Source organism: Eretmochelys imbricata, chromosome 2, assembly GCF_965152235.1.
Source record: "Eretmochelys imbricata isolate rEreImb1 chromosome 2, rEreImb1.hap1, whole genome shotgun sequence".
Classification (NCBI taxonomy): Eukaryota; Metazoa; Chordata; order Testudines; family Cheloniidae; genus Eretmochelys; species Eretmochelys imbricata.
Window position 1 is genome coordinate 191481171 of NC_135573.1, and position 17436 is coordinate 191498606.

At 41.7% G+C, this 17436-nt stretch overlaps 1 protein-coding gene across 1 annotated transcript in view; it reads right to left on the bottom strand.

Annotated features, from left to right (window-relative positions):
* The window catches only part of NEK11 (NIMA related kinase 11), a 90471-nt gene that overhangs the window by 17636 nt on the left and 55399 nt on the right, over positions 1 to 17436 (bottom strand). Inside the window, exons 5-6 of the mRNA XM_077809294.1 lie at positions 15918 to 15982; positions 14166 to 14292 (exon numbers count right to left, since the gene is read on the bottom strand). Of these exons, the coding sequence (XP_077665420.1) occupies positions 14166 to 14292; positions 15918 to 15982 (192 nt within the window). The remainder of the gene's footprint in view (positions 1 to 14165; positions 14293 to 15917; positions 15983 to 17436) is intronic.

The following is a 17436-nucleotide window of genomic DNA, read 5'->3' on the forward strand; positions in this document are numbered from 1 at the left end:
AAATCTGTCAGGGTGTTCAGTATACATTGTCAGATGTCCAGTTTTATGGGCTCAGGATCATCCTGGATGTCCCATTTTTTTGTACCTCAGAGGTGTCAACCCCTACCTTGCAGAGGGCTTTTCTGGGAGCAAAGGAGCCTGAGACCTGGGGTTTTATAGCCTGAGATGGGGAGTGGAGACGGGGAAGGGTGGCAAGAGAAGAAGCCAAAGCTTGGAGGGGCCTGGAGGATTTCAGAGTGGGGTGCAGTAGAAGGATAAAGATCTGGGAAGTTGGCATGGGGGTAGGGGCACATGAAGCAGCCTCCCCAGATCCTCAGCTCATGTAAATAGGTATAGCTGCATTGATCTCAATGGAGCTACACCGATTTACATAAGCTGAGGATTTGGCCCATTATTCTTAGGAAGGGAAATAGGTATCATTAAGAACAATTAGAAGACTACATCAGAGATAATGAAAAAGCACTGACGTTATTAAGCAATTATTGTACTATACCCAAACTTTTTTGGAATGCAAAGTAATCAGCATGCTAACAACTCTGGGGTATCTGACACCGGATTGTATGCTTGGACCTAAAGCTCAAATGAATGAAATGACAGTGCCAGCTCAGTCAGCCTTTGGTTCTTCTCTTTCCAAATTTACTGGAGACAAGGAAGGGAACAAAGAGAAAAAACAAGCTTTAGATGCTTTAAACTAATCACAATCTCAATCTCTATCTATCTATCTATACATGCCTTTCAGAAATGCTGCACAAACTACAACTCTGGCAAAAAATAAAAATTCCGAAGACTTTTCCCAAGTATACAACTTGCTGTATTCTAATATAAGAAATAATAAAACATGCAAAATGTACTAAGCACTCTTTCATTTTTATGCGTATTTATCTGTGGACAGGGCCGGCTCCAGGCACCAGCTCTCCAAGCAGGTGCTAGGGGCGGCATTGAGAATGGGGCGGCAGTCCGTGTCCCACGGCAGCAATCCGGCGCTTTTGGGCGGCAGCTCCGCCGCTCTTCCAGGCGCGGGGGCAATTTGGCAGCAGCTTCGCCACTGTAGCGGTGGCAGCAATTCGGCGGCAACTGCTTGGGGCGGCAAAATTGGTAGAGCCGCCCCTGTCTGTGGATAATCTGGGCAATCAGTCAGAGACCAAACTGGGATTTTCTGCATTGTGGATTACATTTCAGCAGATTCTTATTACTCATCCAGAGTTGCCTAAAAGCTAGGTAAGGACCACTCAAAGAACACCAGATCTGGTTAGATTGTTTCCGTATATCACACTTTACATGGGTTGTGAAGTTTTTCTTGTGAAATTTTTTTCTGGGAGGTGCCACTGGAGAGGACTTCACTGGAGCTGTCCTGAGTTACACTATCTGCCTGTCTGACTTACCATTTGTACCTGAATATGAAATCTGTGATCTTTGCTTTGACCACAATGTTTATTTAAATACAACTATATTTCAAATAATCAGAAGAGTAGAAGGTTACTGTAAAGCAGTGGTTTTCAAATTGGGGTATGTGTACCCTAGGTGTCCATGAGCTCTCATCATGGGATATGTGAGAAAAATTCTGTAATGGCACACAACACATTTTATTTAGTAAGTCTTGGCAATCTAATCATAGGTATATTATGACCCTATCTCAGAAGGGGGTATGCAGTAGACTACATTATTTGGAAGGGGGTATGCTGCCTAAAACGTTTGAAAATCACTGCTCTAAAGCATAGAAGAGTTGTTTCTTTAGAAAACTTTCTATATGTCTTTGGTGCGGCAGGGGACATGTAATAAGCCTGACCTCAAAAGAGATGGACTCTGGACTCCTGCACTACATTGTTATACAGGAAAGTCTGATGTAAGTAACAAAGTTACATCCTGACAGAGTGACAGTGAAGCCCTGATTACACCCAAAATGTCTACACTTCTCTGTTAATTCTCATATAAAATAGCCACTAGTTTTAAAGGCACACACATGCACATGAAATAGAACACACCCCCTTAGTACACAAGTATGCTTTGCATGATCCAGCATAGGGATAGGACTTCAAACAAAAACAGTTTGTGTGTGTGCAGTTTAGACAACATACGTGAGTGGTTTATTTGAACCGAACACTTGTATGCTAGCCCTTACCCTACAAACTTGCAGAACATGTGTTATTTTTCATAGCCCTGCACGTTTCTCTGCATGTCTTTTGGAAAGTGGTTAGGAAGAGTTTTGGTGAATCTTGCCTTTAACCTTGCCTTTCTGTACTGCAATGCCATAATATTAAAATGAAACAGTGCAATAAAAAGAAACAAGAAATGCAAATTAATTAGAAACAAAATGCTTCATATGTCAAGTATTAGTAATCTCTACAATACACAAATTCTACTGCTACTTTTTAGAATCGCTGTAGTCTCAATTATGCACCTTTTCTGTGCATCTTCAGTCCCATCTTCAGATGAATAATTTTTAAAAAAACTAACAAAATAAAATCTGACAGGAACATAAACAAAGAGAAACAAGTGAAGCTAAAATGAAAATCCCATGACAGGATGCATGTGGAGCCCAATACACCTGAACTCCATAGACCATCTGTCAGAATCTGCCAAGATCACACAGAAGAATTCGAAGGTAAAGGCTTTAAATGTAACAGGGACATTAACTTAGCTCAGGAAAACAAAATTCAGTTATTGATATAATTCTTGGAAAGAGTTTACTAGGTCCCTGAATGAAAATCCAATCCGTTTCCAACAAAATTACATTTCTAATCATTTCTGCCCCATTCCTCCAACCATTATTGCAGTTTTTATGCCAGAAGTTTTGATTGCCAACTTGGATTACCATTAGGATATTTTCATTTTAAATTACTTCAGCTAATTTTAGGAAGTGAATCCTGAGAAAATATCAATATCACAATATTAAAAATAGCCAGAGCTCTGTGAACCAGCTGAGCGGCGGCGAACCAGCTGAGCCGCGGGGAACAGCAGAGCAGCACACAGCAGGAGTTTGCCTGGGAGTTCGCCTGGAGTGAGCCCAGTGAGGCTTACATCTTGCCAACGTCTCTGAGGAAGCTCATAGTAGGAAAGTGATATGGAAGGGGGGGGTTCAGCTGTTGTGACCTGCACTGGATGTGCCATGTTTGTCTTTCTTCCACAGGACAGAAGCGACTTTGTCTGTACAAAGTGCAAGCTGGTCTCCATATTGGAAGAGAAGATTGAAGGTCTGGAGCAATAAATAACGACCCTGCGTTGCATATGAGAATCTGAGGATTTTCTGGACAAAAGTCAGGATATGCTTCTATGGGCACAAAGCTCTAAAGATTTAGAGCAGGTTGCACAGCGGAACCAAGAGGCCAGTGAAGAAGCTTGGCAACATGTGACCTCCAGAAGAAGAAGGGGGAATGTCCGGGTTCCAGCAACACGGACACAGGTAACTAACCGCTTTCATGTTCTCTCCACAGGTACCATTGCGGAGAGTGGACCAGATGATACGTCTGGGGGGAGAAAGCAGAAGGAGACTCCGCTGGTTGGAAGGCATGAGATGCACTGTCCTGAGGTTGGGGGTTCCACGACCACCACTCCCAAGAAGGAGGCAGGTGGCGGTGGTCGGGGAATCTCTCCTCTGGGGGACTGAGTCATCTATCTGCCACCCTGACCGGGAAAACAAAGAAGTCTGCTGCTTGCCAGGGGCTAAGATTCGCAATGTGACGGAGAGACTGCCGAGACTCATCAAGCCCTTGGATCGCCACCCCTTCCTGCTTCTCCACGTGGGCACCAATGATACTGCCAAGAATGACCTTGAGCGGATCACTGCGGACTACGTGGCTCTCGGAAGAAGGAAAAAGGAGTTTGAGGTGCAAGTGGTGTTCTCGTCTATCCTCCCCGTGGAAGGAAAAGGCCTGGGTAGGGACCGTCGAATCATGGAAGTCAACGAATGGCTACGCAGGTGGTGTCGGAGAGAAGGCTTTGGATTCTTTGACCATGGGATGGTGTTCCATGAAGGAGGAGTGCTGGGCAGAGATGGGCTCCACCTTACGAAGAGAGGGAAGAGCATCTTTGCGAGCAGGCTGGCTAATCTAGTGAGGAGGGCTTTAAACTAGGTTCACCGGGGGAAGGAGACCAAAGCCCTGAAGTAAGTGGGAAAGCGGGATACCGGGAGGAAGCACAAGCAGGAACGTCCGTGAGGGGAGGGCTCCTGCCTCATACTGAGAATGAGGGGTGATCAGCAGGTTATCTCAAGTGCTTATATACAAATGCACAAAGCCTTGGAAACAAGCAGGGAGAACTGGAGGTCCTGGTGATGTCAAGGAATTATGACGTGATTGGAATAACAGAGACTTGGTGGGATAATTCACATGACTGGAGTACTGTCATGGATGGTTATAAACTGTTCAGGAAGGACAGGCAGGGCAGAAAAGGTGGGGGAGTAGCACTGTATGTAAGGGAGCAGTATGACTGCTCAGAGCTCCGGTATGAAACTGCAGAAAAACCTGAGAGTCTCTGGATTAAGTTTAGAAGTGTGAGCAACAAGAGTGATGTAGTGGTGGGAGTCTGCTATAGACCACCGGACTAGGGGGATGAAGTGGATGAGGCTTTCTTCCGGCAACTTGCAGAAGCTACTAAATCGCACGCCCTGGTTCTCATGGGTGACTTTAATTTTCCTGGTTTCAGAGTAACAGCCGTGTTAGTCTGTATTCGTAAAAAGAAAAGGAGTCCTTGTGGCACCTTAGAGACTAACCAATTTATTTGAGCATGAGCTTTCGTGAGCTACAGCTCACTTCATCAGATGCATGCTCATGCTCAAATAAATTGGTTAGTCTCTAAGGTGCCACAAGGACTCCTTTTCTTTTTAATTTTCCTGATATCTGCTGGGAGAGCAATACAGCGGTGCATAGACAATCGAGGAAGTTTTTGGAAAACGTAGGGGACAATTTTCTGGTGCAAATGCTAGAGGAGCCAACTGGGGGGGAGCTTTTCTTGACCTGCTGCTCACAAACCGGGAAGAATTAGTGGGGGAAGCAAAAGTGGATGGGAATTTGGGAGCCAGTGACCATGAGTTGGTTGAGTTCAGGATCCTGACACAGGGAAGAAAGGTAAGCAGCAGGATACGGACCCTGGACTTCAGGAAAGCAGACTTCAACTCCCTCAGGGAACGGATGGGTAGGATATCCTGGGGGACTAACATGAAGGGGAAAGGAGTCCAGGAGAGCTGGCTGTATTTCGAGGAATCCCTGTTGAGGTTACAGGGACAAACCATCCCGATGTGTCGAAAGAATAGTAAATATGGCAGGCGACCAGCTTGGCTTAATGGTGAAATCCTAGCCGATCTAAAACATAAAAAAGAAGCTTACAAGAAGTGGAAGGTTGGACATATGACCAGGGAAGAGTATAAAAATATTGCTCGGGCATGTAGGAATGAAATCAGGAGGGCCAAATCGCACCTGGAGCTGCAGCTAGCAAGAGATGTCAAGAGTAACAAGAAGGGTTTCTTCAGGTATGTTGGCAACAAGAAGAAAGCCAAGGAAAGTGTGGGCCCCTTACTGAATGAGGGAGGCAAACTAGTGACAGAGGATGTGGAAAAAGCTAATGTACTCAATGCTTTTTTTGCCTCTGTCTTCACTAACAAGGTCAGCTCCCAGACTGCTGCGCTGGGCATCACAGCATGGGGAGTAGATGGCCAACCCTCTGTGGAGAAAGAGGTGGTTAGGGACTATTTAGAAAAGCTGGACGTGCACAAGTCCATGGGGCCGGACGAGTTGCATCCGAGAGTGCTAAAGGAATTGGCGGCTGTGATTGCAGAGCCATTGGCCATTATCTTTGAAAACTCGTGGCGAATGGGGGAAGTCCCAGATGACTGGAAAAAGGCTAATGTAGTGCCAATCTTTAAAAAAGGAAAGAAGGAGGATCCTGGGAACTACAGGCCAATCAGCCTCACCTCAGTCCCCGGAAAAATCATGGAGCAGGTCCTCAAAGAATCAATCTGGAAGCACTTACATGAGAGGAAAGTGATCAGGAACAGTCAGCATGGATTCACCAAGGGAAGGTCATGCCTGACTAATCTAATCGCCTTCTATGATGAGATTACTGGTTCTATGGATGAAGGGAAAGCAGTGGATGTAGTGTTTCTTGACTTTAGCAAAGCTTTTGACACGGTCTCCCACAGTATTCTTGTCAGCAAGTTAACGAAGTACGGGCTGGATGAATGCACTATAAAGATGGGTAGAAAGTTGGCTAGATTGTCGGGCTCAACGGGTAGTGATCAATGGCTCCATGTCTAGTTGGCAGCTGGTGTCAAGTGGAGTGTCCCAGAGGTCGGTCCTGGGGCCGGTTTTGTTCAATATCTTTATAAATTTTCTGCAGGATGGTGTGGATTGCACTCTCAGCAAATTTGCGGATGATACTAAACTAGGAGGAGTGGTAGATACGCTGGAGGGCAGGGATAGGATACAGAGGGACCTAGACAAATTGGAAGATTGGGCCAAAAAGAAATCTGATGAGGTTCAATAAGGATAAGTGCAGGGTCCTGCACTTAGGACGGAAGAACCCAATGCACCGCTACAGACTAGGGACCGAATGGCTAGGCAGCAATTCTGCGGAAAAGGACCTAGGAGTGACAGTGGACGAGAAGCTGGATATGAGTCAGCAGTGTGCCCTTGTTGCCAAGAAGGCCAATGGCATTTTGGGATGTATAAGTAGGGGCATAGCGAGAAGATGGAGGGACGTGATCGTCCCCCTCTATTCGGCATTGGTGAGGCCTCATCTGGAGTACTGTGTCCAGTTTTGGGCCCCACACTACAAGAAGGATGTGGATAAATTGGAGAGAGTCCAGCGAAGGGCAACAAAAATGATTAGGGGTCTGGAACACATGACTTATGAGGAGAGGCTGAGGGAACTGGGATTGTTTAGTCTGCAGAAGAGAAGAATGAGAGGGGATTTGATGGCTGCTTTCAACTACCTGAGAGGTAGTTCCAGAGAAGATGGTTCTAGACTATTCTCAGTGGTAGAAGAGGACAGGACAAGGAGTAATGGTCTCAAGTTGCAGTGGGGGAGGTTTAGGTTGGATATTAGGAAAAACTTTTTCACTAGGAGGGTGGTGAAACACTGGAATGCGTTACCTAGGGAGGTGGTAGAATCTCCTTCCTTAGAAGTTTTTAAGGTCAGGCTTGACAAAGCCCTGGCTGGGATGATTTAATTGGGGATTGGTCCTGCTTTGAGCAGGGGGTTGGACTAGATGACCTCCTGAGGTCCCTTCCAACCCTGATATTCTATGATTCTATGATTCTAAGTGTGGACTGAATACCATTAAAAGAGGCAAGTATAGTAGATGTAGCTATTAGAAATAATGTAGAATTGAAGGGTGTTGAATCCTCTTTCATTCAAGTTGGTGCAAATCCTGCTACTATGTGGGGTTCCCCTCACAGCAGAACTAGGCCAGTTCTGCTGCAAAGGGCAGAGTGAAGGGCAAGATTTACAGGGTGAACATGGAGCTCACCTCTTCTATGTGTCCTTGTATGCCACTGCTCAGAAACTATGTGAAAGTGAGAGTAGGAGATTCCACAGCTAAACAGATCGTTCCTTCCTCTTCCCCTCTTTCACAGATGGCTGCATTAAGGTCATGAAGTATACTGCAGCTTCAAAGATCCAATAGTGGCCATGCAACTCATCAAATTTGAGGTCAGAAAGGTGCAGAGAATGAACAGGCAGCCAAAGAACAAGACCTCTACTCAAAATGTCTCCTCTTACCCTGGTTTTTTGCTGACATGGTTGAATTTTCTGGAGACAACGAATAAAAAAAGCATCTGAAAAAAAACAGGGTCAACTTAGTCAGTAGAGAACTAACCTTGTTTCATCTTCTTTTGATTCCCAGAGGTCACTTTGATGAAGAATCTAGATATGCCAATTAAGGATATAATTTGAAGATTTAAAGTAAGATCTTGGCTCAACTGAACTACCATTGGCTTTAACAGGGCTAGGAGTTCACCGTCACAGTGAAATGCAAGAGAAAGTCAGCCTCCCAGGATGCTGAAATATCATTTAGATTCAGAAATTTCCCTTTAATTCGTAAAATCTTTCTAAAACCCACATTTTTCTGGCCTTCCCAATTTATTATAATTTAACTGACATTTCTATTCATCAGTGATACAACTGACAGGAGTTCTTTATTCTCTTCTGCTATCCTGACTTCTTTTAACAGTGGTAGAAGTAGTCTAAGGTCAACAGTTTAATGTTTCCAGGGTTTCACATGATCTTTTTAAAAATATTGTTCTGTGTGGGTTTACATCTCACATTTGAGTTCTGGGCATAAAGAGAAAAAGAAAATGTAATTCATACAAAACCATAAGAGTTTTGCTTCATTTCTGGTTGAATTCCATTAAAACAACTAAGTTTACACCCAAAATGATAACTCCTTTCCCTAGTACCCCAAACTTGGCCTGAGTTTTGCTCAAAACTGAATAAAACCTTGCCAGCGTTTCAGGTCTGAACCTAACCACGAACAGACAGTTGTACAAAGCTTTCATGTTTGCCTGTCTGTTGTTCTGGACTTCCCTCAGGACAATATGTGAAAAATTATGCATCTTGGAAAAGATATACAAATTCTAGTTGATTAATGTATTTCATTTGCAAAATATGCCAAGCACACGTTACCAAAAACAGGTTGCTTACACCTTATTTGCTGTAAGTTTCATACAAAAAGAGTACTTCCCATAGATTATCCCACATACTGTTGCTAAAATGTCACCATAATTATCAATACTGCATTGTCATTCTTGCCATTTTAAAACTAACTGCAGAAATTCAATTGTCAAATAAACCCAGACCTAATCCAGATATATTCTATGTAATTAATAATCTACCTCAAATTCTCTATTTTTGGTCAAGACCCTAGAACTGGTAATGGCTTCTCAGTTATATCACCATGAAGTAGAAAACAACCTCTGAATAGAGCAATCTCTGTGCTCTATCCTAATGAAATCTAGATTGGAATTTCTCAGAGTTTTTAATAATTTATTACAGTAGTATGATGCCAGTAGTTTGGATGTTTTAATTTTGCTTGACCCAAGTGTTGCTTTTGATTATAACATCCTTCTTGTTTACAGTATTATGTAGGAATTGCTGGCACTATTTTAAGCTGGCATCCATCTTATTTGTTAAACAGATGGCAGTTTTTCTATAGATTATTTTTCTCCTTTGCTGTAGAATTACTTGAGTTCACTTTTATTTTTGGACAACACTATTTGTCAGCCAGCAGTGGGCTAATATTTCTATTTTGACCTTGTCCCATTCACTCCTAGAGCACTTTTTTTTTTTGCCTTTTTTAATTTGAAAAAAAAAAAAAAGGAACAAAAGGTGAAAAGTGACAAAGCATTAAGGATGAGTCCTCATAAAACAAAGCTTTATATAAAAAATATTCCAAAAAAAAAAAAAGAGATTCTAAGGACTAGGATGGGTTCTGTAGTACTTAGAAACCAAACTGAAGTTCTTCTCTACAGGCTGAATCTTAACAACAGAGCTTTGCAAATGTACATATCTTGCCTAGCATGTGTCCTGAAATGGAACCTGTCTCCAGGCCTGCCAGAATACAATCTTACAGTCACATAAACATGACTCGTTCAAGACAGCAGTGCTTAATGATTCATTGCCAAAAGAAAGGAAAATCTGGGTGGGCTTTCTAAGGTCTTTAGTTCACAATAAGTAGAAACCAAAGGATATCTGAACATCAAATTTGAGGAGAAGATACATGAAAGATATGCAGTCATGGGAAGATGTTAGCAGGATGATAGGTTTCTACATTAGTGAGCCTACCATCATCTTTGGAAGGAATGTAGGATGAGTCTGTAACACCACTGTATACTTGTAAAATATAGTATAAAGCAGATCTATGAGCTGAAATAACTATCCCTAGGAAAATGAGCTTCCATAAAAAAAAAAAAAAGCTCCTCATATACTGAATGGTTCAAAAGGAGTTTTCATCATCTTTGTCAGAACCACATTAGTGGACTTTGGCCCTCAAATGTGTCAAAGCTTGCACTAACCTGATGATAAGGGTCTGCACAGAAATACTGATCTACCTTCAATTACTAGTTCATGAAAGGTCAAAATAGCTGTCAAATTAACTTGGATGGAATCAGTCTTCTATCCAGCCTCAGATAAATAAAGGTGACATTGGGTTTTAGAATAAAGGTCTCCCCGCCAGGCATAGCCACATCCACCATCACACTCTATTGTGGGGACAGGGAAGTACAGTCAATGGTATTTTAGGGCAAATTGTACTTTTTTTCTTGAGTTCCTGGACAAGGGGAGAGAGGTGTGAAGTGTCTTCAACAACTTATCAATATAGAATGCAAGGGCAGAGCAAGCTCATTCAAAAATGCAGTAGTCACACTTGCCGGTTAGTGAAACCTTTCTGTCACATTCACACTTTTTAAAACTCTTGATCTTTCATTATTGGCAATGAGAGGAATGATGGCATCTTGGATCACAAGGTAGATTGAAAGGAAAATATATCTGAATTGAACATCCAGAAGCTTCAGCCTGGATCTAGAAAGAAACATTCAGAAGCATCAGAAACAAAATAGGATACAACATCTCCAAGTCTCAACGCGTTTTAAGGTCTGGACACAAAACCTCAATGCATCAAAGCTGTGAAAAAGAATGGCAAATTAAGTATTGTTGTTGGAACTTAATGTGTTAAAGTTTCATACATAAAGCACTGAAAAATGTCAACTCAAAATATGAAGTGCAGGAACCAAATTAACAATTCAGTGGCACGTGAAGAAGGGTTCCCAAACAAACTGACTAACAAGTAGAATCTAAAGCTAACACCCAGGCCAGCATTTCAGGGCCACGTAGCCTCAAGTGTGTAAGAATGAGCAGATGCACACATAAAAAACAGATGCGGTATTAAAAGACTAACTGAAGGGTTGAGGGAACCAACAGAAGAAATTCAAAACCTGTCACAGATCAAAGTAGAATTGGAGCAATGATGGTTGATGGGATCTGATCTCAGCTTTCTTGACTAACAAGGAGCTGATGAGAAGTTACTTAGGGCTGAGGTTCTGGTATTTGATGGTACATGTGGATCTTCAGTAGCCCTACCTCAGACAGCGGAAAAGTTTTGAGTTATAGGAGTTCTGTCATCTCTTGCACTGGGAGCACAAGACCGAAGAGTACGCATCCTGTGTAGAAGACAGCCTTTAAAGACTAGATCTGAAAAGTACCATGAAATATTTGAAGTAAAATATCTAGAATAAAGTTATTGCTTGTGATGGTTCCGTTTTGTGTGGTTTGGTGCTTTACCATAAGGAAATGTAATCAACAGATACTATATCAATATACTGGAGCAATTTCTGCTCTCATTTAGCCATCTACAACCCCAACGACATCAGAGGGATTGCATAGATGTAGTTATGAATAGAATTTGTCCCACTTTCTTTATATTTAATGTACTGAAAGCTGCACTGATAAAACTGCTCATATTGCAAGAAAATAAAATACTCCTTATGGCAACTCAGTAACAACAACTATAATTCATGGCTTGAAAAGGATTTCACTGTGGGCTGAATGAGTTATTTCCCACATCTTTTGAAATCCCTCTCAATATTTTTTATTGAATGGAATGACACTTTCATAGCGTTGAGCCCAGATTAAAGTGGAGAATCTGACATAAAATCTTTCTCAGTTCAGCTACAGGAAGCATGAGACGAGATTCCTGACTCATCCCTTGACACAAGCTGAATATTACAGTATATTGCCTGTGAATAATAGTAAATGTTACTAGTGTCTAAAAGTTTGGTGATCTGTTCTCAATATTTAGAACTGTCCCCAGGTGCCACCAATATATCTGAGAAGGACTGGAGTAAAAGGTGGCATAAATCTTTAGGGATTCCAAGTAATTCAGTAATAAAACTGCACTCCAGCATTCAAAGTCTTATACAGAGAATTTTCTGATTTGGAATATTAAAAAAAAGCAATCACTCAGATACATGTGCCCACAAAAAACAAACAAGTCCCTTTTTTAAAGAAATACTACATTCTTTGGGAAGGTAATGGCCATTTTAGAATATGAGACAGTAAGTCGCTTACAAATATTTTTAGAATAGCAAGAAAATGATAAACTATTGTCTACGACAGATGACTGTGAGGGTGTGCTTACCTCTCTGGTGTCAAGTGCGTGCCACTGCCTCTGTTTCCCTATTGTGTCTCAGTTTCCCTCCCCTGGAGCACTTGGGGCACTTTAGAGACTAACAAATTTATTTGAGCATAAGCTTTCGTGAGCTACAGCTCACTTCATCAGATGCGCATCCGATGAAGTGAGCTGTAGCTCACGAAAGCTTATGCTCAAATAAATTTGTTGGTCTCTAAGGTGCCACAAGTACTCCTTTTCTTTTTGCGCATACAGACTAACACGGCTGCTACTCTGAAACCTCCCCTGGAGGTTTCCCTTGGGCTGGTAGGGTGATTTGGCCAAATCAAGAATCCTACCATTCCACAGCAAATAAAAGTCCCCAAACCAAAACTATTTCCCTTTGTCTGCAGGGGTTTCTACATACCCTTTAGCCAAAGTCCTTCACCACTTAGGCTTAAGTATCTCGACTTGGTCCTTTGCCCTTTATCTCAGGGGCTCATAAAGCTCTTCAACCTTGGGCACTGTGGTTTTTCCCACCACTTATGAGGCTATGGCTACACTTGCAGATGTAGAGCGCCGGGAGTTAAACCAACTCTCGGAGACAGCAGCAGGGAAAGCGCTGACGTGTGTTCACACTGTCAGCTGCAAGGGCAGTGGCATGCCACATTAGCAGCTCTTGCAACACCACAGAGAGCAGTGCATTGTGGTAGCTATCCTAGTGTGCAAGTGGCTGCAGCATGCTTTTCAAATGGGAGAGTGGAGATTGACAGGGAGTGTGTAGTGTGTACGTGGAGGGAGAGACAGTGTGTTTTGGGGGGCAGAGAGTGTCAGCAAGCTGTCTTGTAAGTTCAGACAGCGGCAGGGGGAAGGGGGAAACCCCGACACCAGCCCCCACCCCCACCTCTCTCTCTCAGACACAGGCACAAATGCCTGCCTCTGCAGCAGGAGCATTCCACAGTAATGGTTTGCTTTGTGTCCCAGAGCAGATAAGCAAGCTGGCTGTCAGAAACAGAGCTTTGAAAGGGGATATCCGCATGCTTGCAGCCGAGTTCAAAACAATGACCGGAGTGGCCACTTGACTTCAAGGGATTATGGGATGTTTCCGGAGTCCAATCACAGCACAGTAATGCAACACGTCGCCCACACTGACACCCCGGCATTTCAGCCAGGGCGGAGCAAACTCTATGCTTCTCGTGAAGGTGGATTACCAGGGGCGCTCCAGCCGCAGAGTCCAAGCGCCCTACATGCCTTGCCAGTGTGGACACCTCAGGAGTTAGGATGTCCGGGACTGACTTAATGTGCTCTAACTTGCAAGTGTAGCCAAGCCCTCAGTGACACAATAGGTGAGCCCAAGCTCTCCCACCACTCTAGGATCTGACCGTAGGACCCTGTGGTGCAAAGCATCTGTCTGTCCTCACACTACAAATTTCTATTTCATGGATCCAAGGACTACCTCCTACTGTTTCCTTCCTCCCCGTACCCTTTCCAGGCTTCTTCAATCAAGCCCCTAACAGGATCTTCCTGGTGCCCTTGCAAGGGGAACCATTATTGGTCCTTTCCCAGATTCCAGTCACTGAAAAGCCTAACAACAAGCTGCTGCTCTCCTTTTACTTCTCTCACCAATGAACGGAACCTGTCTTTTATCCTGTCTCCCCCTTCCCAACTGGCCTTGCTCCTGGTCTATGATCACCTGATCCTTCTCCACCAAGTTCCTTGACCTGGAAGAAAAGACAGGTACTGGCAGAGGCTGCGCCTGATCTTCCCCTTAAAGGCCCAGCTCGTCCTATGACAACAGCCTACTCACTTCTAAACATGAGGAACAAAGCTCCAAATTGCAACATAGCTATGAACTGAAATAAATGCCTTTGAATAGTTCTAATGGAGTAGTCAAGCATTCTAACCAGGTGGCCCTGACTTCTTTTGTATTCCAAAAAATTTTTAAAGAAAAAAATAGCAAGCACATAATACAAGCAAATAGATGGTGACCTAGAAAACCAATGCATTTTAATTGACTTGCTCATTACAAAGAAATGAATACTCCAGTCCAAACAGCATGTTGCCCACTCACCAAATGTCAGATTTTGTGTCATAACCTTGATGTTTCAGTGCCTCTGGGCTCATGTAGTAAGGTGTCCCAGTAAACGTAGTTGCCAGATCACACGATCCCATCAAGAGACGAGAAACTCCGAAGTCCCCTTAAAATAAAATTGTATTTTTTTAAAAAAAATACTAGGTAGGTAAGAAAATCTAGACTAAAAATCAAATCAGGAACTCTAAACTTACTTTGAGTGTCTTTAATATAACATTTTATAATTTAATATTATTTAAAAAATTTGAGGCCAGATCCTCAGCTGGTATGAATTCTCATAACTCTGCTGAAATCAGTGGAGCTATGACAATTATCAACAAAGATCTGCCTCTTGAAACACAAAAATTGGGGTAATTGAATGGATCAGAGTATTGGTAATGAGAACTTTTCACTTCTACACTGTTGATTCAAATGCAGCCAAAGCTAATAGTAAACAGAAGTTTTTTCCATCTTATGGCTGTCTGGTATATTATAAATTGATTTGACAGAGTCAGTCCTTTCCCCCATGGATTAATGTCCATACATCTCACAGAAAGCAGCACTAACTGGCAACGTTGCTTATACTCTCAGCAGAGATGCTAAGGATTGAAAGGGAATGGAGAATAAACTTTGTCTCCCCTGTTGATGTGATTCCTACAGTTCAAGGCCAAGGCATATTGTCTAGGCAGTGTGGAGAATTTTGCACTGCTGATGCCTATGCACGCTGTACCTTTTAAATAGAGGATTTCGACACCTCGTCACCATGGTGATGGGTGCAGTAGAAAATCAGAGATTAGTTTAGATCAAATTGCTACAATATCAGTCTGGAACCTTTCATTACCATGATATTCATATAAAAGAATGTTTAGAAGAAGTAAAGAAAAATTACTAATAAATTTAACTAACAATATGGCTGTGACTGACACAAACATACTGAGTATAAGAGTCAGTACACCTATCCCCCTTACAAAGGGGAATAAAACAGATGCAGTGCACGAACATATGCCCTTATACAGAAAAGACAAGAACTGTTTTATGAGGGGGGAAAAGTTATTGCTTTTGCAATTATTTCAGCAGAAAAGATTTTGAAAAGGGGCATTATTTTATTAATGTTAATATTGTACAATCTTTGAAAATAAGACATCTGCATATTATAAAAATAAGAGAGACCAGAGTTTTCTCAGTTCTAGTGTCTTGACAGGACTTCGCAATATGTTCCTACAAATATTTCATTTTGAAATGAAAAAGAACCAGTTTATATAAAGATTAGTAAATCTAGGGTGTAATGGGTGGAAATAACTATTATAAATACAAATAACTATTAGAAAAGGCTGGAGACTAAATTCTATGCACATTTTAATTATCTATAATGAATGTTCATAAGGACATAAAATGATTTTACAAGGAAAACTTGCAATGATTTTTCAAACATGGAGAAAAATCAATTGGTCATGAATCTTCTATACAAAAGATATACATCGTTTCTCAAGTCTAGATCAAGTTCAAAATAAAATAATGCCTTAAGATATCCTTTTGTTTTTCAAATGCTTGTGCATGAAAAGTTGACATCCCCAAGTTAAAAAGCCATACACAAAACTAGACATTACCATAGTTTTAGAACTATACAACAAAAAAGATATAGTGTATTAGACACCTCTAGATACCATCTAATTTAAATCTACATACTTATAACATCTGTGATGGAATTTTCTATAGTACTAAAAGTCATCTAAGAAAGTAAGAAAATCTTACCAATTTTAAGAAGGTTATTTTTCAAAAAAATATTCTTGGCTTTTAAATCCCTGTGAAGTATTCGCCTGAAACACAAAGGGGAATTCAATTTCATCTGATCTGGGGAAATTATAGTCAAACGCACTAACCCAGCCACTTCCTTCATTAGAACTGTGTTACTAAAGGCCAGCCTGGCAGACTAGGACCCAGTCCTGCAACTCACAATACACAGGCACATCCCTGTACCTGCATCTAGCTCCATTGCCTTCAATGAGGCTCCTTGGGGTGCAGAAATGCATCCATGTGCAGTCATTTGCAATATTAGGAACTAGGAACCTAGCATAAAACACATGAATGCAGGTATCACAGTTTGAGACTATCGCTCACTCCTCTGATGTAAGGAATTAGGTGAGCTGCAGAGGCAACCTATTCAGCCTCTGATGGAAGGGAACAAAACCTGTTGCTCTTTTTACCCATCTGGGTGCTCTTAAGGGAGCTATGTTATGTCATCTGCCAGAAGGATAATCCTCACCATGAGATACTTCAGAATAGAGGAATTAAAAAGTGGAGGATCCTCAAAGGTCTGAGAACCCCCTCTCAGGGAAAAAGTGTTCCTCGAAAAAAAACAAAATATATCTATTAAATATATATCATTCTCTCCTCTCTCTTTCTCTGTCTCTCCAATCAGTTTTAACCAAGCTGTTCCTCAAAGATTCACATGACACCATAAGTCATGAGTAGTGCTGTGTGTAACCATATTTTCTCAACTTCTTGAAATTTCTACCCATGACACCCTTATTTTCCTTCCCGCACGAAATAAAAAAAAAAAAATTCACCATCATCTATATTACATGCAAATCACAGGCTCAAGGAATTTTTGTTAATTCTCCCCCCATAGGGCTCCCTCACGTCCCACCATCCTATCTAGGTCCTACCTTCCCCACTTGATTTCTGCAGTGTCCATTGCATATGCAACAGTGTTCTTTCAGGCAATAATCTGCCCCCGAATGGAGTTAGAAAAACAGTCTGCAATACCTACAGTTACTGCTATTGCATGTAGTCTTATTGAGACCAATTCTTCAACCATTTACAATAGATAAAGAGAGCACCAGAGGCTCTAGAATCCTTAGGGGTAAGCAATAAAATCAAATATGGTAACTGACTACAGTCGTTGTTTAGCTGTCTTCAAATATTGCCCTGTTTTTCCTGAAATTTTTAAAGTGCTCTGAACTGAAACAGTGTAGTGATTTCTAAAATGTTTTCCATATTGAGACAATAACTTCTTCTGATGTATCATTAAACTGAGCAATGTAGTCCACATCTTTGGGAAAGTACTTTTTTCATGAGATACAAAGGTAATTTCACGGAATCCAATATATACGATTCACAAATAACAAACAATAAAATACAAATAATAAATGCCTAATATTAGGCATTATTGTATATTTATAGACTGCAGATTGAAAAATGAGTCTTTATGCTAAGTGAAATATAAAGAAAAGATTTCAATAGTATTTTAATATTTTAACTACTTCTTCCA